At 32.5% G+C, this 22,205-nt stretch overlaps 2 protein-coding genes across 4 annotated transcripts; one reads left to right on the top strand and one right to left on the bottom strand.

Moving 5' to 3' along the window:
* The first annotated feature begins 10,493 nt into the window (after window positions 1-10,493).
* LOC141706729 (uncharacterized) lies at window positions 10,494-15,307 on the top strand. 3 transcript variants are annotated; one of them, XM_074509546.1, is made up of 3 exons: window positions 10,494-11,051; window positions 14,238-14,367; window positions 15,036-15,307. In XM_074509546.1, the coding sequence occupies exons 1-2, from the start codon at window positions 10,637-10,639 to the stop codon at window positions 14,333-14,335; spliced, it is 513 nt and encodes a 170-aa protein (XP_074365647.1). In that variant the 5' UTR covers window positions 10,494-10,636; the 3' UTR covers window positions 14,336-14,367; window positions 15,036-15,307. The 3 variants fall into 3 exon arrangements, with proteins under 3 accessions (XP_074365647.1, XP_074365646.1, XP_074365645.1); XM_074509545.1 differs by having other exon boundaries at window positions 10,495-11,084; window positions 15,054-15,307; XM_074509544.1 differs by having other exon boundaries at window positions 10,495-11,084.
* A 790-nt stretch (window positions 15,308-16,097) lies between these two features.
* On the bottom strand, window positions 16,098-21,388 carry LOC141706728 (uncharacterized). Its single transcript, XM_074509543.1, has 5 exons — window positions 20,983-21,388; window positions 20,556-20,659; window positions 19,760-19,936; window positions 17,530-19,490; window positions 16,098-16,442 (listed from the first exon to the last, which is right to left on the bottom strand). The coding sequence occupies exons 1-5, from the start codon at window positions 21,126-21,128 to the stop codon at window positions 16,293-16,295; spliced, it is 2,538 nt and encodes an 845-aa protein (XP_074365644.1). The 5' UTR covers window positions 21,129-21,388; the 3' UTR covers window positions 16,098-16,292.
* Between the last annotated feature and the right edge of the window lie 817 nt (window positions 21,389-22,205).

Here is a 22,205-nt window from a genome sequence, read left to right as displayed (position 1 = left end):
GTGGGGTCCCAACCAACCCATATACGCCCCAAAACATGATGTTCATAGTTAAAAATTCATGACCACTGTTTATTGATACGTTTCGAGACTAAAGTACAATTCTTTTCTTTTACTTTAGTTTTAACACAACACATGAAGCTAAGATTATGACTAGAGATATAGTTGATGACTTCTTGTTGATGAGGACTCTTGTTGAGGCCTCTAACATTCCAGATAGAAAAGTTCATCTTTGAGAGGGGGATGTGATTGGCTTACCTGCCAATCTCAGGCTGCGTTTTGAAATCACTAGTGAAAATCCATCTTTATCTTTCAAGTGTTTTGTTGGAACAGAGGTAAAGTCATGACCACCTGCAGCACCAAGGTCAACAACCAAAACATGTTCTTTATCATTGTTAGATTCTTGACTTCATAAGTGTAATGTTTGCTCCTTTTCCCTCCCATTTCACCCAATTGTGCTCACTCATTAATCCGCCTCTATACATGTTCAAGTAACAAGGACTAGGTGGATAAATCAAAACTTTTAAACCTATTATTGGCATTGTATCTAACTACTTTAAAGAATAAATCCTAACATATAGTAATGATATAATATAACTACTTATTTAATATATTATTCTATTATTATAAGTATTATAATATTCAATTCGGTCGGTTTCAGTTTTTAAAAACCTAACATCTTGTAACGATTCGATTTTTCGTCTTTAACTCGGTTTGATTATTAATGGTTAATTTTTTATATAAAGACATGGTAAAAGGGGGTTCACGGAGATATGAATTCTTTCGGAACCAGCAACGCGTAAATCATGTCAAATTTTATTAATTTTGATTTCGTTTCGAATTTTATTCTAGTTATGACTTAGTTTACTTGTACGTCTTTGACCACGTAAACTATTGTCTTTCGTGTTGAAACTAACAAAGCAACATTAATACTTCATATGATTAAGTCGTTTGACTTTTTCCACACATTTCAATGTGTTTTGAATATATAGCTAAGATGATTATTTTTATTTTTTTTTCTTTTCTGAATTAAAAAAATATATATATATATATATATTAAATTTTAGTTTAGAAAAAGAAATTGAAAAATATTAGTTATAACTATGTATTCAGAGCTCCTAAAGATATGCGTAAAATATCAAACAACCTATTTTAATGGACCATAAGGATTACAAGGTATTGCTTCCTCGAAAGTTGCAAGAGTATATCTATCATTTCCTAGCATGAAATTATTTTAGCGGAGTTTTTATTTTTTCAACAATGAGTTGAAGCTAATACAGAGCTTGTCATTAATACATTAATATAAGATATTTTTTTCTTGAAAGTTGCAAGAGTGTGCCTATTATTTATTTGTATAAAATTATTTTTGCAAAGTTATAATTTGCCAACAATGAGCTTAAACTAATATAAAGTTTTATTGATCATATAAGTTATCAAAACAAAAAATAGTCAAGCAAATACAATTATAACAAGTCCAATGTGCAATGATTTTCTTGATTTTGTTGTTATATTATAACATTAAATGTAAAAAACTCAACTTTAAAATGGTATTATAAATAAAAGCAAATATACGTTTTTAGTTCTATATTTAAAACAAATAATATATATATATATATGAATTTTTTTCCACATAATATATTAATACAAATGGAGGAAAAAAGTAAAAAATTATTGTATTATAATTCACAAAATATCAAAACTATATTAAATTATACGTAAAAGTTAAAAGTTTTATCTAAATTTGAAACTAGTTATAAAATTAATATTGAAGTGCAATTTTTATTTCATCACCAGTAAATTATTTCTGGTGTTATATTATTTCTATAACTATAATTATTGTTATTTCGTATTTAGCATTGAATTTGCTCTTGGTTAATTTAATTTAGTTTGATTCTAAAATCGAAACGACATCATTACACGCCGACATTGTTATTATAAAATTTCGAACCACACAAATGTTGTTTGATTATTTTTTATTTTCCAATATTTGAAACAACATATTTAAACCCGACGCATTTGTTGTTACAAATTTTACATAACTTAATATAACAAGAAAATTTGATTACTACATTTATATGTACTAAACTAAGAAATTTGCAATCACACACATTCAAAATTTAGTAGTTTAAAACCTGTGCGATGCACGGATCGCACGAATCTTCTTTAATAATATATATATATATATATATATATATAAATTTGGAATTCAATTCTTAAATTTGATAATTTAAAATTTTAAATAATATGAATTCATGATAAATACTTTAATTAATATATGTCCGCAGTTTTTTTAGAACATTTAAACCTACTTAAGGTAATAGTTTCAGTACCCGAAAAAAATATTATTATAGCGAATGTATTATTTTAGAGTAAAAATACAATGTCTCTTCAGAACTTAAAAAAGGAAAGAATGCCCAGAATACCCCATTTTCCAGCCCCACCTGCCCAAAATAAATAGATGCGCGCGGACTGCCCAAAATACCGACGGATTATGCATTACATTACTGCGTATAAAACCTCCAGTTTTTTTGTAAAGGATACGCATGTGTGCTATGCGTATTCACTTTTTTGAAAAACAAGGTGCGTATTCCCTAAAAACAAAAAAATGAATACGCATTTTACACTTGCGTATCCTTTATAAATTTTAAAAACACAAAATTCGCGTGTTGGACATGCCTATTCAACAGGTAATTTGGACACTCCGTCCCGCCAAATGGTATTTTGGGTATTAAGCCCCAAATGGTGGATATTTTGGTTTTTCACCCTAAAAAAGACATTATTTAGTGATTTATTACTTAATTGATTAGCTATAAGCGATATTTAAAAAAACAATATTACTAACTGAACGATATATTTTATTAATAATTTTTTGTGTGTTTTAAAAAACTAATAATTATGTTGTAAATAAAAGTTAATGTTTAATTTCGATCCATAGGATACAATTAAATTATGCTTAATCTGATATTAATTTGATTTTTCTCGAATTAGTATTTTATATTATTTTATTTTAGCTCGAGGTCCGTTACAACGATCAAATCCAACTGATTATCTTTTATTTAGTTTTAATTTTTTTAAGGCCGAATTTATAAGATAATTTTGTTTTAGTTTGAAACAATTAATTTTTTTTTTAATTGTTCTCTAATTTGTCAAATTATATTTTTACTTTAATTTTGTGTTAGTTTGGATTAATTGTCTAATTTATTTGTTTATGGGAAGAGTAATATAAATTATTTTTTTATTCTAGTTCAATAATTCGCTTAAATTTATTTTAAGCAGAAATATCAATTAGAATAATATTGGACTCGATATGAAATAGAATTTAAATTGCTAAAAGAAGTTGACTTTAATATCAATTATAATGATATAGAGTTCGATTTGAAATAAAAATTAATTTGATAGATGAAATTGACTTTAATATCAATTAAAATTAAAATTGACCGACCGACCAATTGGCCAATTAGAATTAGAATAATTTAAGTAATGGTAATTGAGTAATTTCAGCAAGTAACGACCGACCGACTACCAAATTTTTAATATTTCGTCTATTATAATTTAGTTTTAATTTTTCTAAAACCGGATTTATAAGATAATTTTATTTTAGCTCGTACCAATTGATTGTTTTTTAATTGTTTTCTAATTTGCCAAATTATATTTTGACTTTGATTTTGTGTTAGTTTAGATCAGTTGCATAATTCATTTTTTACCGGAAAAATGATATAAAATATTTTGTTTACTCTAGTTCAATAGTTCGCTTAAATATATTTTAAGCAAAAATATCAATTAGATTAATATAGAATTTAAATTGGTAGAAAAAGTTGACTTTAATATCAATTATGATGATATAGAGTTTGATATGCAATAAAATTTAATTTGATAGATGAAATTGACTTTAATATCAATTAAAATTGATTGGCCGACCAATTGGCCAATTATAATTAGAATAATTAAGTAAGGGTAATTGAGTAATTTCATCAAGTACCGACTGATCGACTACAAAATTTTTAATATTTCGTCTATTGTAATATAGTAAGATTTTAATTTTTTTTAAGACCGGATTTATAAGATAATTTTGTTTTAACTCGAACCAATTGATTATTTATTGTTTTCTAATTTGTCAAATTATAGTTTGACTTTGATTTTGTGTTAGTTAGGATCAATTATATAATTTGTTTATTTTAATGGCAGAATAATATAAAAGATTTTGTTTATTATAATTCAACAGTTCTCTTAAATTTATTTTAAACAGAAATATCAATTACAATAATGTAGAACTCGATATGAAATAGAATTTAAATTGATAGAATAAGTTGACTTTTATATCAATTGTAATGATATAGATTTCGATGTGCAATAAAATTTAATTTGATAGATGAAGTTGACTTTAATATCAATTAAAATTAAAATTTCTCGGTCGACCAATTGGCCAATTATAATTAGAATCCGGTGCGATACACGGGATCTCATTAATATTTAAATTTTTTATCTATCCCATCATGTTATAATTTTAAAATTATTTATATAAATATATAATAATAATAAATTTATAAAAAGAGTAATAGAATAACGTGTGATCGTAGTTTAGTAGGATTAGTATATTATAGCTAGTAGTTTAACAATTTAGTAGTTTACCAGATATGTAACACTATTTTTTATTATTTTTAATAATAGGATAATCAACGATTGTAATTTAGTAAGATAAGTAGACTGTGTAATAGTTTAATAACCAAAATTACTTTTTAGTTATTTAACACTATTTATTTACTTTTTCAATAACCAAAATTAAGGAATATTTGTTGAACCAAATTATACTCCATTCCGGTTATTATAGTATAATATAGATTTATGACTTGACAACACATTAACTCATAGACTTTAGGATATATTTCTGAGATTATGATATCTTCTATCAAAATTTAAATTTCACGACATATCCTATTATAAGGTAATTTTACGACATATAATTCAGTGTAGTAGACTACTCGAATAACTTACTCGAGTAAGTACCTGACGAGGACGTTTACTGGCTGCCTCTGTAGGTGAATCATGAGAATCAGAAGCAAACTCCTGCAATAACACGATAAGATAACGATCATACACACATTCACATTCAATATAGTAGAGTGGATTTTGGAATGAGATAAATGAAACGCACCTCACGTGTGCGTTTCTCAGGTGAAGGAGGAGCACTTGGATCAATATGCATATCCTGTGCACGTGAGGGTCTATCAAAACTGAGTCTACTGAATGCAGGACCCCTCCACTCAGTGTTGACCCGGTCATAACGAATCAGAAACCCAGGAATGCACTCATAGAACCAGTCTGGGGGATCATGGCTGTGAATAGCATGCAATGTCCTCATCCCACAGTCAAGCTACACAAATCATTAACTATTAATCATCTACCTAAACACCCTATAAAAATGCAGCAATAAAATAAATGAATACAGGATTCAAATATTAAACTAAACTCTAAAACATATTGCATCAACCATGTCCTGCTGAGAGTACCAGTCACGCGACACTATCTTGCGTGGATCAACACCCACAAAACGAGCAATCCTCGGCTTATTATTGGTCTCATACCAGTACATATACTGGTCAATGCTCACGTACTGCCCCTCTTCAACGGGCTCTATCTGGCCATCAAGATAAGCATACCTTTCATCTCAATACTGTCTCAGAGTAGTCATATGCTAGTCCCTCTTCCAACGAGATAACCTGTCCCTCCGCAGAGCAGACATATCAATAGGATCATCTGGAATATGCTACAGCATACCGAACTGTCTCAAGACTCTGTCCGGCATGACATACTCGACAATCTCGAAGCAAATAAGTGGAATACGGCCGAGACTCATATACGAAGCATCCATTAGCTCGACATCATACTGCTCCTCATAATAGTCCACCGCATCAAAGAATAACCGATAAGGATCCCATGTCAGCCAACTCATCTCAAATCAGTCAAAATCCCCTCGGTACTGACCTATAGGCAAAACAATAAGGGAATATATGAAACCGGATAGTTCAAAAGCATGCAAATGTTTGGTCGAAGGAGAGTTCAAATAGTAAATATGCAAAAAAGAACAGTATATGTATGGTGGTGAGGGTTCTCCCTCCGATCAGGGTTCTGCTCAGCCCATGCCAAAGCCCTCGGCCAAACAAGCTCCACCCCAGGTGCAATCTTAGGAGCACCAGGTAACAACCTCTCGTGTGCCCACAACATCAGTAGCATCGTGCATCCATTAAGTGATGTTGCACTCTTATGAGCAGTCTTGGTCAAACCTCTAAACAAATAGCTCAATACAGCAGCTCCCCATGCATACGATTTAATCCGAGGTGAATCCTGGATGAGCTGTAAGTACCTGCGACAAAGGAAATACAGAGTAAGTAAGAATACATGGAAAAATATGGGCATGATATGCAAAAACAATGCGACATTAATGTCAAATTAGAACTAAGATGCTATAAACTACAATTTAAGAACTAAAATGCACCAATTACAAGAATTATAGTGTCAAATTGGAAATAAATGAGAATACAGGGCTTCATATGCAAAATCAAGAAAAAAGGACAAGTGAAGGACTAAGATGCTATAAACTACAATTTAAAAACTGAAATGCAATAAATACAAGTAAATATCTCGGATGCACGGTATATCGACTCGATGAAGGAAACAATATGCCCCCAATGATGTATAAAAGATAAGCTTGTGTGTAAACCACAAGATCATGTTCTAGCCCCCCCTCGGGTAGCTCCACATATTGTTCCCTTAATTTGTAAAGTTTGACCCCGTCCCTATACATATCTTTACGCCCCACCTCATCAAATCTTCCATCCTGCCATTCCCTCATCCAATACGCCTTCGGAGCGTCAAGCTCCCTATGAGTAACTGGACGACCCTTAACAGGGAGGCCCATAATCATGTATACATCCTCGAGGGTGATGGTCAACTCACCAAATGGAAAGTCACAGGTGTTAGTCTCTGGCTTCCACCTGCAATTGCATTCATACACAAACATCACAAACATTGCCAATGACGATTCAAATAAATGAGAAAATTGATTACAAATTAGTACCTTTCCCCTAAGGCCGTTATCAAACGAATATCGTTCTGAGGAACTGAAAGATTGTCCGTGAAAGCCGAGAAACCCCATTGGCACAACAACTCACGCTGGGGATCAAAAAGTATCCATTGCTGATAATTAGTTGTGTACTGCCGTACATCCGGCTTATCCCGCACACCTCCCGCCCATATGGCAGTACTAATATGATCATCCTGCATCGTCAGGATTGATCTAACAATATGCCCACACTCATTCTCCGTAGTAACTGCAAAGTGCACAATAAAAAATACTATATAATCGGGAAGTTACTTATACCCAACTTAAACACGAAACATTTATAGAACCGTTATTTTCTATTTTAAGTCCTACCGAAAATTCGGCATGACTCATTCGTTTATAAGCTAGCCACAACCAATCAATCAATATAGCACAAGTGCATGCATCGACTTATTATTAGTTATTAGGAAAAACATCAGAGAACCCTAAATTTACCCAACCACTAGAACCATTCTTTAGGTATATTTATGTATTATAATAATTTTTCGACATCTTACAGTTTCTATCTTTAGGTGGAAATAAATCACCAACAGCTTGTCCATATAAAATCATAGATAGAATTAAGTTGCAGCAAGTTTTAGCTTTCAATACCAGGCTAATTTGTGTAACTGAAAACAATAATAGGCTAGTCATTTTAGTAAAATTGTTCCTCAAGTTCCTCTATCATACTACATATGAGTTGGACTACAAGCAAGACATACACACGCTTGTGTTGTGAGATAAAAATTCAGCATGTCTATACACAAATTTCACCATGTAACTTTTACAGAGCATCAATCAAATACTTCAACCAAATAAAACGCAACACAAGTGTAACAAAACGTAAATATAAAAATTGGAATCATTATAAAAAAACAAGCACACTAATCACTATATATCATCTATTAGAACCTTCAAAATCAAATATGAACACAAATATTTAACATTTCAGATATGCAATTTTCCGTAAAATTAAAGTAATGTAACTCAAATCCAATACGAACAACTCATTCCAAACATTCGTAACTTCAAACAAATCATAACCAACTGAAGAAGCTAAAACTCATCTGAATTCAATAAAACATTACTTAACATTAACACCAAAGCTCACTGCTGCTCATTGCGGAAGTAGCAATGACCCATTGCGGTAGTATGTGACTATGTGTGTATGCGTGTGTGTATATGCGTGTATCATACCTGAGTAGCTGAATCGCCTGAGAAATGCTCTGAAATCGCCTGAGTAGCTGAGCAATTAGGTTTTTGTTATTATGAATTAGGGATTTCAGGAAGAAACGGGTTAAACCCGTGTCTCGTATGCCGCAATAGCTCATTGCGGCAACGAGGGCTGTTCAGTAATTTCATAAATTTTAAGTAATAGTTTGTTAAAATAAAGAATTTATTAACAGAAATATATAAATACAAATTAAAAATATAACAACCAAACAATAAATAAATTAGGAATTTAAACATCAATTAAAATTATTTATATATTTATTATCAATTATTTTATAATTATTTAAAATAAAACTAAATTATTTGCAACAATGAAACATTGCTTAGGCAGCATTGAGTCAAAGATGATGTATTCCCGCAATGTAACATTGCGCTGCCCATATTAAAGCAAAGCTGTTATACTCCCGCAATGCCTCAATGCGGCAGGTGGTTGCTAGAAACACCTCGGCCTATGGAAGGGCACCCTATATATATATATAAAAAAAAATCAATAAAAGTGTAGCTGTTAAAAACAAACATAATTTAAGCCGAGAAACCAAACCAAATTAAAAAAAGTTCGGATATATAAACAACTCTATTTATATTTTCAATTTATACTATTATTGTATTATAATAGACGAAATATTAAAATTTGGGATATATTATGATACATGTATTATGATACACATTAATTTTACAGAATTACCCTTACTTTACTTGTAACTTAAAAGATTTATTAACCTTTATTAATTTATTAAAGTCAATTATTAAGAGGCTTACATTTTATAAACGCCTAAATATTTTAAATCATCCAGAGATTACCTATCTCAACTACCAAATTACCCTTACTAAGTTAATTTTTTAAAATATATTATTTTGAACATATTTTAATCATAATTAGTATATAAACATATTATCTTTTTTTTAATAAAACACATTGTCAAACTATGATAATTTGTTGTTTGGTATAAAGGTCCCGAACAACAAAATAGTCTATATAATTTTCGCCGAGGCTAAAAAATATACTATTAAGTTTGGATAAAACAAAATTATAACTAAATATAATTAGTTGGTTAGTATAATTGTCTCACATAAAGATAAATAATTTATACTATTCATTTCGACTAAAACAAAAATTTTACAAAAAATAATTAAATATAATTATCGAGATTTGGTCGAAATAGTATATGAGCCTCCGGCTTAAATAGAAAAAATAAATACAATTGATATTGATAAAAATATTCTACCATTGAATCGATAAATTACATAATTAAAACTGAAAAGTAAATTGTTAATCAATATTAATGAAATCGAATTAAAATAAAATAACATACATTATTCACTAGATTAAATCAATATAATATTCAATCAAACTGAAATAAATTTAAAGTGATTAAATCTATAATATAAAAAGGTATTATATGCATTAAGCTCTGTTATAAAAATTGGCTGATTTTTCAAAAATCGCCGATAAATCGCTCAAAAATCGGTCAAAAATGTTTGTCCGATTTGACCGATTTCCAATAAATCGCCGATAAATCATCCGATTTTTTAAAAATCGTCCGATAAATCGCAAATCGGTATATCAACTGAATAATCCCGATTTCTGAAATCTGTAACACTGGCATTAAGCTAGTTTTTGTTAGCTGCTAAGATATACTCCCTCAGTCCATTGAATTATATACATTATTTTTTGGCACGCTTTTCAATACTCATTTAAAACATAACTCTATAATTTTTTTTATTTTTTTTTTCTGAATAAAAATTTTATGTTTAAATTTTTATTCAATTTTTTTAATTTTTTTTTTATTAAACTATACTTTACAAAAGTCTCGAAATACGTGTAAATAGTGAACAACTGAGCATATTCTCCCTCCGTCCCAATTTATCTGTCTTGTTTGACTTTTTACGGTCAAATTGACCGAATTTTGACTGAAAATTGCACATGGTATATTATCAAAATATTTATAAAAATTATATCATTAGAAAGTATGTTCAATCTGCTTTAATACATTTTTTTCAGTTTTTTAAAATAATGAAATAATGAGTTTATATTTATGGTCAAAGTTGAGTCAATTTGACCTTCAAAAGTCAAACAAAACAGATAAATTGAGACAGAAGGAGTATAATTTAATGGGATGAAGGTAGTAATATAAAAAGAAAAGATATTATCCATCAAGTATTGACAAGTAAATGTTAAATATTGACTTGTCGTGTCTATCCTTTAATTCCGTTGGGGATTACCCATCAACGAGTATCGAGGCATCTTGTATCTAAAGACATACAGCTTATCATTTGAGGAGGGGGTATTAGTTGAATTTAATAGAAATGGCTCGATTGGTGTATCAAACCCTAGTCAGGTCCTCATCGAAATCATCGTTATCATATATGTGTATGTCACCTAGAATGTTAACGGCGACACACAGACATGGATCGAATCAATCAGGAAAGCAGCAGCCACAACTAATAGAAGTGGATCTAGATTCATCGTCATCATCATCATCAGATGGGGAGGTTTTGGGCATAAAGAAGCTAGAGGATGTGATACATAATATAATTGTGAAAAGATCCGCTCCTGATTGGTTACCTTTCATTCCCGGTTCTTCTTATTGGGTTCCTCCTCCGCGTACTCGTCGTCGTCGTCAGGGCGGTGGCGGAGGCCTTGTTGATATTCTTGGAAAGCTCACCAATCCTTCTCCTGGATTGTCCGATGAAGAGTCTCTATCTCTATCCACCATTAATGGTTGGCCTTCCTCCTCTTTCTATTTCTTTCGAGGTACTTCCCCAATTTACAAATATTTAGGTCTCCGCTTTTTATCGAATTAATATGTAACAAAATCATGCTATTCATTTCGTATACCCTATTTACTTCAGCCTTGCCTCATTGGCCTTGACAGTGATTGGGGTTCCATATATTGGGCAATGAAGTTCGTTCAATTTTAAATGTAACCTGTCTTTATATGCAAATTACATTCAAGTACCTAAATGCAGGTTGTTTTAAAAATTAATTTCAACAGCCCAATCGTTCTATAACTCACAATTTTAAATTACGTAGGTCAGCACTCTTGGCTAACCTAGGTGGATTAAAATATGTATGTGTAAGTTAGAAAAGATTTCTTAAAACAATTGATAGGGAAATGAAAGTAGAAAGAGAAGAAAGTTTGTGTATTTAGTGATAAGGATAAGTATGTATCTTAGTATTGGGCTTATTATTGGGCTTATGTACTTTGTTTCTTACATATTAGTCATTAGTATTTTACTTGCTACTTACTAAAAGTGTAATGGTTAGGAGCCAATGGCTAGTAGTCGAAAGTTGGTTATTGTGTCATACTTTTGTATCAGATATAGTATACCCATGCACGACATAAAATTCACACACGACAACAAAATTTTCGTGTACTTTCACGTTAAATATGGCAATAGACGGATATACAGAGATAATATATATAGAGAGAGAGAGAGAGATAGATAGATAGATAGATAGATAGATAGATAGATAGATAGATAGATGGATGGATGGATGGATGGATTGATTATGAAGGTAAGTACATTTTTGTTTTTATTATTATTTTGTGTACTTTCATGTTGTGTACCAAAATTGAAAATCGATATCCGACCTAAAAAATAATCATGTACTTTTGTTGTGTTTTCTATACCAACAATCAAAACCCGTGGTTGTAATCTATATTTTGACTCATTAATTCGGGGAATGTTTTTGGGTTGCAGGTTGCGGTTACAAATTATAATCTTAACTTTGTTGTTTAATCTTATATGACGAGTCAAATTGGCTTTTAAGTTGATAATTTGAATTTTTTTAATAATATTGTAGTTATTTAAAACCTAAACCTAAAACCCGAAAACTTTAAGGTGTTGGAGGGAGTCCTCTAATATATTACATTTTATTCACCCCGAAGAACGAGTAGACAAACTGACAACGAAAATCACCAAACAGACAGCACACACAAGTATATTACACAAGTATATTACACAAGTATATATAAGTACTGGGGTGGATTGGACTGAATTTCCGATCCATTGACAGCACTACTCGAGGTGGACTACTCGAGACCACCTGATACCATGTAAGTGATCAACTTCTCTAAAACATTAATGTGTTAAAGGGAGGTCATAAATAAATCATATATTATTTTATATTGCCATTGCCCGATGTCTGTCTTTAGGAACTTTAAGAATTGGATTATCTTCAACAATCCGGACTTGATCACCATGTGATTTACATTTTCTATACACTAATATGCTCTCTTTGCACTTTTTTCACCTCTTTTAGTTACCCAAGTCATAAACCATTACCTATGTTACTCGGACTCTTCATTTTAATTTCGAGTACCCATGTCAGACACTGAGACATGGATACCCGGACTTGGACACTTATTTTAGGCGAGAAACATGTATATTTTTCAAAATGTTACCGAATCCGATACTTGGACACGGATATTTCTAGCCGAGTCCGAGTAACATAGACGGAGTAACATAGACCATTACAAGTGTTCTCATCCTTTTTGATCAATAAGTCATCAACCATAAACCATTACAAGTATTTTTAAGTCTATCACTAATTCCAATGCTCGATCACTTTAGAGCCTTAAGGTTTTTGTTTCTGAACATATTTTGTGCAAAATTATAAATTTTCCGACAATTAAGATATTACGTGGATACCTAAGCTTGGACTCCAATTTAATGCACTAGTCCTAATAATCGTCTCTTGGATTTCTCAATTGCAAAAGTGAAGTATTTATTTGGTTCGCAACACATAATGAAGAGATGGAAGTTCTCAATCTTAATTAATCAAAGGTTTCTTATACTTATAAACTAGTATATTACTTTGACAATAAATAAAACCCTAAAACCTAAGAAAAATGGTACAAAAAGAGAGAGACTTTTTTCATCCTCTTAATATTCTGAATTATCTGTTTATCAATGTGCTTAGATTATAATAAATTATATGTCTAAATAACAGAATGAAATAAAGCTTCACGTTAGTTTCTTAAGGATAGTGGCTAAAGGTCCTATTTCAATACGTAATTGGTAATTTTGGGGCGGAAAGCCAATATAGGACAAGCCAAACCTAAGATAATAGCACCACTCTTCCGAAGAACAGTCTTATACTCTTATCCACTTTAGTGAGGACACCGCTTGAAGATATTAAAATGTAAATTAAAAAGATCGATTGTTAAAAAAATAAACTTTGTTGCATATGAAATTTATGTCACTCGTCAGGACAAGAACTGGAAGAAGGATGGATATATTGAATAAAAAATGAAAAGATATATTATCAATTGTGTGTAAAACAATCACTAGACCTGAGGTGAGGTGACTCCCTTGCGGAAGCACCTCATGTAGGCTTTCACCTGGATTTCTCACGCACAAGGAAGAAAACAGATATCTATATAATAATCCAAGTCTTCACATATTATAAATTGACCATTTTTTGTGTAGGAGTAAAACCCTATAATTTAATCAAGCAACAAGTAAATTTCTAAGGAAACTAGAAAATGAAGGAAACGGGTTCTTTTTATTAGTTACCTAGATATTTTCTGTAATCTATTTTTAATTGAAAACTAAAAACAATTCTTATTTCTGGATACTAAAATCAATTTGATACGGACTAATTTTTCAACTGCTTTCTGCGCATCACCTTGTATGTACGACTTTTGAAGATGATCAGAACAATTTTATGTGATTTTAAATTGTATTTGAAAAATCCAGCATGTTGACTGGACAAGGTGTATTTAGTTTATTGAGATGTTTTTTTACTCATTCAATAAGCCTATTTACCTTACAACCACGTCAATTATGGGTCTTCATACATATTCAATATTTGAGATAGCCTAAGAATTTTGATACTGCATTTTGTCTTATATTTCGAAATTTTAGGTTAATGTAGTCACAAAATTGACATCTTTTGCAGAAAATTCCTCGACACGTCCAGTTCCAGTTGAGATGAAAGTAGAGGTGACAATCGAAAAGGATTCAGATGATGAACCTCAATCTGAGGACGAGGAATGATGAAAGAATGTTCTGATGGAGCTGGTAATGGGGTGAGTTAGCTGCCTTGCCATTTATTGTGATTTTGTTACATCATAAATTTTGTTACGGTATATGTGGTAGCTTCAGGCCATCCCTAATAAATCGTGCTTCGTTGCTTTAAAATTTAGTTATGGCACATGTAGGAGCATCAGAAATATATACAATCTAGGTACTGATATTTTTGAAGGAATTTACGGCAGTGCAAAAAGTGTACTTCCACACCAAAATTAGTGCCTGTTTGGCTAACCCTTCAAAATATTATGTTACCAAGAATTATTATCTGAACATTTTTTTGCACACTATCGAAAATGTAAAAAAAAAATGACAGAAAATATTGTAAGTTACATGCAGACACACTGAAGGTTTATTTAATCTATATCAATGTATTTTACAAACTTTAAATGCGTTTTTTCTTTTTACTTTCTGAAATTTAACCTAGAAGTCTGTTTCAATTTATAAGCTGTTATTATATGCACTAGTAAATCAGGTAGCATACAAGCCCAATTATATGCATGTTTTGTTGTATTATGGATTATGGAATATAGTAATATATTTCTATTACCAGGATTATCAAACTAATTATTCAGTTTGACTGAAGTGAGTTGTAAATTTTTACAGATCTATTTTCTTTTAATGCAGTTAAACACTTTTTTAATTGTTCGATGGCTAATATTTACAGGCCGTCTCACCTTTGTAGATATTCTGAAACTTGCAAAATGGTATAGGAGGTGGATTAGAGAAAGGAAGCATCTATGGAATTGTTGTACAGCTGTACCTTGGTTGATGCTCCAAGAACTTGTTTTGCTCGTTTATCATCAAATTATGTACCCCCTTTTTAAAAATAACAGTAGTGAATCGAAGAGGAAAAAAATATGTTGTATTTTGTAGGTTCCCAATAAATGGCGTAGTCCATGTGGCATGCATAATTCATACCAATTTTCTTGCATATTATATTTGAATATTCTTATGATCCACAAAGGTCCGGGGATTCACATGTGTTGAATATCTAGTATGCTATTCGCTTGTGCAAATCGGGAGTTTGTTCCTAAATACGGTCCTTGGCAGGAGAAAGTATAAGATTTAATATTAAATAATGGCTTTAGGTTACTTTGTCATATGGCATTTGTAAAATCCCCGCAAATTTCTAAATCTCTGCTCAAGTAAATTTTTGTGCTAGTAAAGGTTCTGGTATCTATCTTTGTGAGAATATAACAGATTCTGATTATGGGCAAGCCATGGCCATTTTCCAGTTTGCAGTTTTGCTGATCTTGTTTCTCCGTCTTTTGGATATTAAAAGGCCTCAAACGGGAGGTGCTAAGGTTTCAAATAGAAAAGAAAAGAAACACCATTTTTTTTAAAATTTAAATACCATAATAGGTGTCCAAGTCCCAAACCCACTCACGGTATTTGTCATTTGAGTTTTCCATACACATTTTATAGTGGTTTGGATCCATTAGCTTGCTTATTCTTGGAAGAAAAAACATATGTTCTTGGAAGAAAATGCCTGGTTATATATGTATGTTAATATTTGATCCCCAAAATAGATAATAATGTAACAACATAAGCACTAAGCAGAGTGGAGGCACAAAAGGAACTACCAGGATGACTGGACTAGGTTATTTGTGGCACAAGTTCTCAAATGTACGTCCAGATTGTTTAACAATTGTAGTATCAGGATTTTATGCATCAGCAACAGATATAACCGTTGCTGGATACAAAAATTATAGCATAAAAAAAGAGCTAGAGATAAAAGATACTATCATTCATATATACATGTTCCTCATATATTACAAAATTCAAAATTATTGATAGAGGCTGTTAAAGAGCATGCCGGACCAAAGACACTCTCATTTATTGTAGCACTGGTAAATTGTAGTGTTACAAATAATGGTATATACACACACCTTAATATCATATCATATACAGTTTCTCTACATCACATTTCAGATAAAATATTGCTTATTTTCCTAAGCTCTTTTAGAGCTGCCACTGCTGTAACTTGGCCTCTGCCTACAAATCCATTCCTCGAGTTCTTCTCTTGGGCACCTATTTGACCCCTATCATGCTGGATAGCTGATTCAATTACCTGTAAATCAGATGGTTGCTTAAAACCGACTTCGACATGAAAAAACAATTGCAAAAATAATTAATTTAACAAGGTGGTAGCTTTCCTGTCATGCCTTGACAAGTAATTTTCTAGTTTTTTTTATGTTTTTATGTTTTTCTAGGGTTTATGAGTAAGATAACAGCAAAACAAGTAAGAATGCAGAGAATTAGAGACTATAATAGCAGAGAACAGCACAGACTGATAGATTTTTAGAGAGGGAAATGACTTGGGGAGAGAATCAATTATAGATGGATAAAGAACAACAAAATTCTAGAGAGGGAAAGAGATTGGTGGAAAACTGATTTCCAATTTCTAAATAATTGTTCATACATACCTGCATAACAGTACTCATCTCCTATTTATACTACTACACTTGATAGAATAGTAAAAGTAAAAGTAAAAGACTATGATACCCTTACTAACTACTACTATAATACTCCTCATAGCTATACTAACTACCCTGTCCTGACATTTTCCAAAAGTTGTTCTGCCTGTTTCCATTATACCAGTGAAAACCAATGTTAAGAACAATTGTTCAGTGCAATGTCTATCTCTTTTCAATGTATTGGAAATAATCATCCATGCAATAAACATCACGGAATATACTAAACTCAGTGCGATGATTGGAGCCCTTACCTTTTCAGCTAAATCAATAATTAAAATTTTGAAGAAACTAATATAATGAAATGAAGTTTATATCCGATTTTTGTATCTGTTTTCCCAATCCCGGCCATAACACAAATCCCAGGTCCGTCACACATTTACTTTGTATTGTTTTTTCTGTAAAAGAACTACCATGATCCCCTAGACCACTACTGAACTGTCGGCAATTTCATGCGGAACAGTTTATATATACTCGAGTATAGGTCCTAAAATGAATTTTGAATCCCGAATAAGATCCCAAATGCATTTATGATGAGGCAAACACACGTAGATATATGCAAAGTGCTTAAACATATATGCATTTGGGATCTCATTCTTAATACGAACTGGGAACTGTAGTTTAACTCTTATAACTTTACATAGAGATGGAAAAGAAGCACAATAATTGTTTTTTGCTAGTTACCTGAATGTTCTCAAGCATTGACTGACCAAGATTTCTGAATGTAACCAGAAGATTCTGGTCCACTGCATCGCCTTTGATAGCCACCGAAGGGCTATCAGAGCTACCAGTTGCGGAAGAACCAACTTCACTTTGCTTGAGACATCCATCATCAGAAGGTGTAGCAGTATCTGACAGACATCCTCTTTCGGAAGTCCCATCACCAGCGTTCCTACCAAACTTCCAAAACCAATGGAACTTCCCAGATGGAAGCTTTTTCTCCTTCAAACTTATGTTGGACTTCCCTAAAGTATCTTCTTTCTGTGCAGACCTTATGTTCAAGCTGTCTTGGGAGTTTGGGACTGATATAGGCAAAGGTTCTTCATTAGTCCTAGAATCCACATTATTATGATCACTATCATTTTCATTTGTATCAGTCCTAGAGGAGTTTGCATTATTATGATCACTATCATCTTCATCTGGATCAGCCCCGGAGGAGTCTGCTTTATCCCGATCATTGACAATTTCAACAACAGATAAATTTGAAGCAACACTACTCTCTGATTCATTTCCTTGATCATTAGCTCTACCAATAGGGCTCGGTGGATCAGAAAATATTGAAGAGTTCTCTTCGCTTCCAGCATTTCCATTCATACATATGTCGTCACCCATGCAAGCAGGGTTTTTACTACTACCGTTGTGATCTATCTCCTCAGCTACATCACGACAAACATCTTCCGTGGATGCCAATTTTTCAGCATCTTCCTCTGATCCAAGCTGGCGGGCCAAATCTTTCAGCAAACCTCTCCTAACAGCTGATTTAGGGGCCCTCCTTCCACCACTGAAGTTGGATGGCGATGGATCAGATTCAGTCCTAGACAGACGCAACTTCACTTTTTCTGACCAACCCTTGATACGATTAGGTATCTTCTTCCCAGCACTTCCTTCCCTGCTTTCTTCATCCTTATGCAAAACTCTCCATTTCTCTTCCCAGTAGCTCTCAGGTACCAAAGGAATGGCAGTTCTTGGGCAGGTAGAGTCCGATGAAAAGCTATGACCTCTGACAACTGTAGTTGTGTTCCGGCTATAACCACCATTATATGCTGGCAGTGAGCTTGACTTGTTGGCATCTATTGCAAGACCCTGTAAGGACTTGCTCTTGGCTATCAATTTCTCCAACTTTACATCCTCTGGGAAATTCAGCAATCTTTGAAGACATGAAGTAGCAGTTTCAGTGGCGAGAAGCGAAGATCTCAAATGAAGTATCATTGACACTGCAAATGCTGAAATAAATGCTCCCCTCAATGAATCAAGGATCCCAGAGCCGAATCCAACATCATTTTCAGCAAAAGTATATAATTTACTATTGTCAGCTGCAAAAATTTCATCCCAGATAATCAATAGGTCTTCCAGTGCAAATTCACGCCCGAATAAAACCCGCAGCCAGCGAAGTGCAAAATACTGAGGTTCAACTCCTAGCTCAACCAGATGACTGTGCAGAGATGCATCTACTATAGCAAGTAAATGGTACAATGCAGAAGAAGCTTCAATCACAGGGGGAATCCCATTATGTGGAATACCAGAAGGAGAATGGGCAAAGAACTTTGACATGGTAACTGCACCACTTCCATTCATCAAAGCATCAAACATGCAATAAGCATCATGTTCCATAAATTTTTCAGACAAAACAATACCAAGTTCACCTTCTGCCCCATAAGCATCACTGAGCGAAACAATGTCTTGAATTTTGGGATCAAGTTCAGTAAGACTACTAATCCTTGCAGGACTTTTTTGAGGCCCGAAATCATCTTCCAAGGAATTAGAAAACGCCTTGAAACCAAATCTATAAGTTAAATCACTTTCATGAAACGAGAAGCCATCAAATTTGTCAGTAAATTGGTCTTCATATGTCTTCCGCACTTCAGAAAGATGCTCTACATCAATGTGTAGCACATACAAGAATGGAGCTAAGAGTTCGTGCATTCCTAGAACAGAACCAAGGATGAGCTGTTATTGCACCGCCAAAGTGTTTAATAACAGGAACATTTGTTCCAATTAAAGAAGGTTAGGTGGTGTTACTAGAGTACATCCAATTGAAGAATATATTCGAACTTATGTGTACATTATACATTGATTTTGCAAATGTACAGAGTTACATATAACAACATTGGTATCGTACTCAATAAAAACATAAAGTATAGGTTCAAACTAAACTAATGACATTTTGAACTTAAAGCAACACAAAACAGCTTACCTTGTCTGTAACCATATTCAGGATGCCTGAGGCACCAGAGCAACAAAATTCTTCTTAACATGCCCTGACACCCGGGTGTCTGAAAGTAGCTTCCATGCTCTGGATACAGACGTGATAGGTCCTGGTCAAGCATTCTTTCCAGCTCAGCATTCCTAAAGAAGCGACCCCATGTACTATCTGCAAACATGGTACACCAATGAGATAACAGGCTAGGTGCCCAAGTCGATTTGAGCACAAATGCTCTAGGTTTTTCTTTTGATTAGTGCTACATGTGCCAAAAAAAAAAAACTCCCAATATAGTTCCCAAAAGACACATGGCATGTTGTAATTACTGGGACTCATATTAACACACGTGGGGTCCTTTACATTTATTAGAAAATAACCAATCAAAAACCAACACTTCATATTTTGGGGAAATTTTGGGCATTTTTTTGGGGCCTCTAGAATTACTCTTTTCTTTTTCTTGTTTGAACCTCAAATACATACATGTAGATCATCACTTGTATACGTGCAGACATATACAATATTAACCACATTTACAATCAAGAAAGAATTAAAATGACAAACATCTGACCCCAAAATTATGAAGAAACAAAATTGAAGCAGAGAGCATTAAAAAGGGTATAGCTCTACGAAAGTATTTTCCCATGATAACATGTGCTTGTAATATAAACTGTAAAACAAAACATAACATAAGGAGATACTACAACCAACCTAGTGGATTGTATTTGACAACATGCAGTCGATATATACAATAAGAATAAAGCGTGGCACATGAGAGGTACTAGAATGATACCTGGGTTTTGCGATAAGGGATTGTCTATGACAAGATCCGGAGAATTAGTTCCATCCTTGGGAATGAGAGGATCAATTAAGAGGCACCTCCGTAAAGCAGCATACCTGGGGAAGGAAGTAGTTAATTTCATTTACAGGTGACAATAAAATCTAAACCGAAAAAGAAAAAAACTGTAATTAAGCAGGTACTAGAGTTTGGGGGGGTAAACAAAACGAGAAAAAGGGTGCAATGCAAGGCAAGAATTAGTAAGAGGAAGCATGACAGGTAGTATAATTGAGCTTCCGGTTATTATAGGAATCTAGCTGGGCTTAAATTGGTAATATGATAAGATAATGAAAATCGATAATTGAAGAGGTATGAAAGGGCACAGTTAAGAGGTGAATCGAAAGCTAAAAAAGCAAGAGAATGAAATACTGAATAGAATTACCATCTGCGAGAATTGGCGGTGACCTGACGAAGATGATCGAGAGAAGTGAAAGAAGATGGCAAAATCCCCAAATCGATGCGCCATTGAAGTCCCCTTAGATCCCTGAAACGATGTCGTGCTTGTATTTCTATCTCCGATGATGACATAATTGAGTTGTTCACCGCCCAACTAAAGATGTAGTAGCTTTATTTAATACCACGAGAGAGACAAATTTAGAGCCAATAAATTAGTGCAGAGAGAGATTAGTGCCAGAGAGATAGAGAGATTGGTGCCAGAGAGAAAGAGAGAGGGGGTGGTAAGAAAATTGAGTATATTTGAGTCGGATCGGATATTCGGATGAGAACGGAGAGGAGAATAATGACTTGGCCACCTTAGCAGACTCGCTCGCCCAATTTATTTCATCCCCCTATTTTTACCCCCTAAAATAATAATAATAATAATAATAATAATTATTATTATTATTATAATGGAATAAAAGAATGTTATTGTGGTGAAGATGGTGATAAGGGAGGCGTGCTTGACCGGTGGTAGTAATAATAATAATATTAAATAAATAAATAATATGTGCGTGGCTTTTGCTATCATTGGTTCATTGGTTGGGTGGGTTTTGGAATCATATTTCAGATTTATCTGCCCCTTTTTTGTCTCCGTCTCTCCTCTTTCCTTTGTCTTCCTCCCCTTTTATCATTATTATATTCATTTTTGTTATTTTTTTTTTTCTTTACCCACTTCAACTTTCTAATCAACTCAATTTTATACTTCCTTTATTCCACTGATACGCATTTTAAAATTATTATAAAATATAATTTTATAATTTATTTTTTAATTTTTTATACAAAAATTTAAATATTATTTTATTATTTAAAAATAAAAAAAATATATATTATTTTAAAACCATACTTACGGAGTATTAAAATGCGTGATCTCCCGTCCCCAATGTAAAGAATTTGGACATGGAGAGGGAGTAACTTTTTTTTACCAACAATTCACAATTATTCTTGTTATTCACAAGTGTTATTTATTATTTATAATAAATTAGTTTCTCATGGAAAATTAATCATTTTTATATATTTAAAATCACATCATCACGGATTTCTAAGTGCATGGAAACTATTATTTTTTAGATGATAATATTGTATAAAAGTTTAAAGAATTATAAGAATGATAAAATATAAATTGTTACAATTAAAATAAAATGATAAAGATACTACATAATTTGTATA

This window comes from Apium graveolens, chromosome 2 (assembly GCF_009905375.1).
Source record: "Apium graveolens cultivar Ventura chromosome 2, ASM990537v1, whole genome shotgun sequence".
Classification (NCBI taxonomy): Eukaryota; Viridiplantae; Streptophyta; class Magnoliopsida; order Apiales; family Apiaceae; genus Apium; species Apium graveolens.
This window is presented reverse-complemented; position numbering and strand designations above follow the sequence as displayed.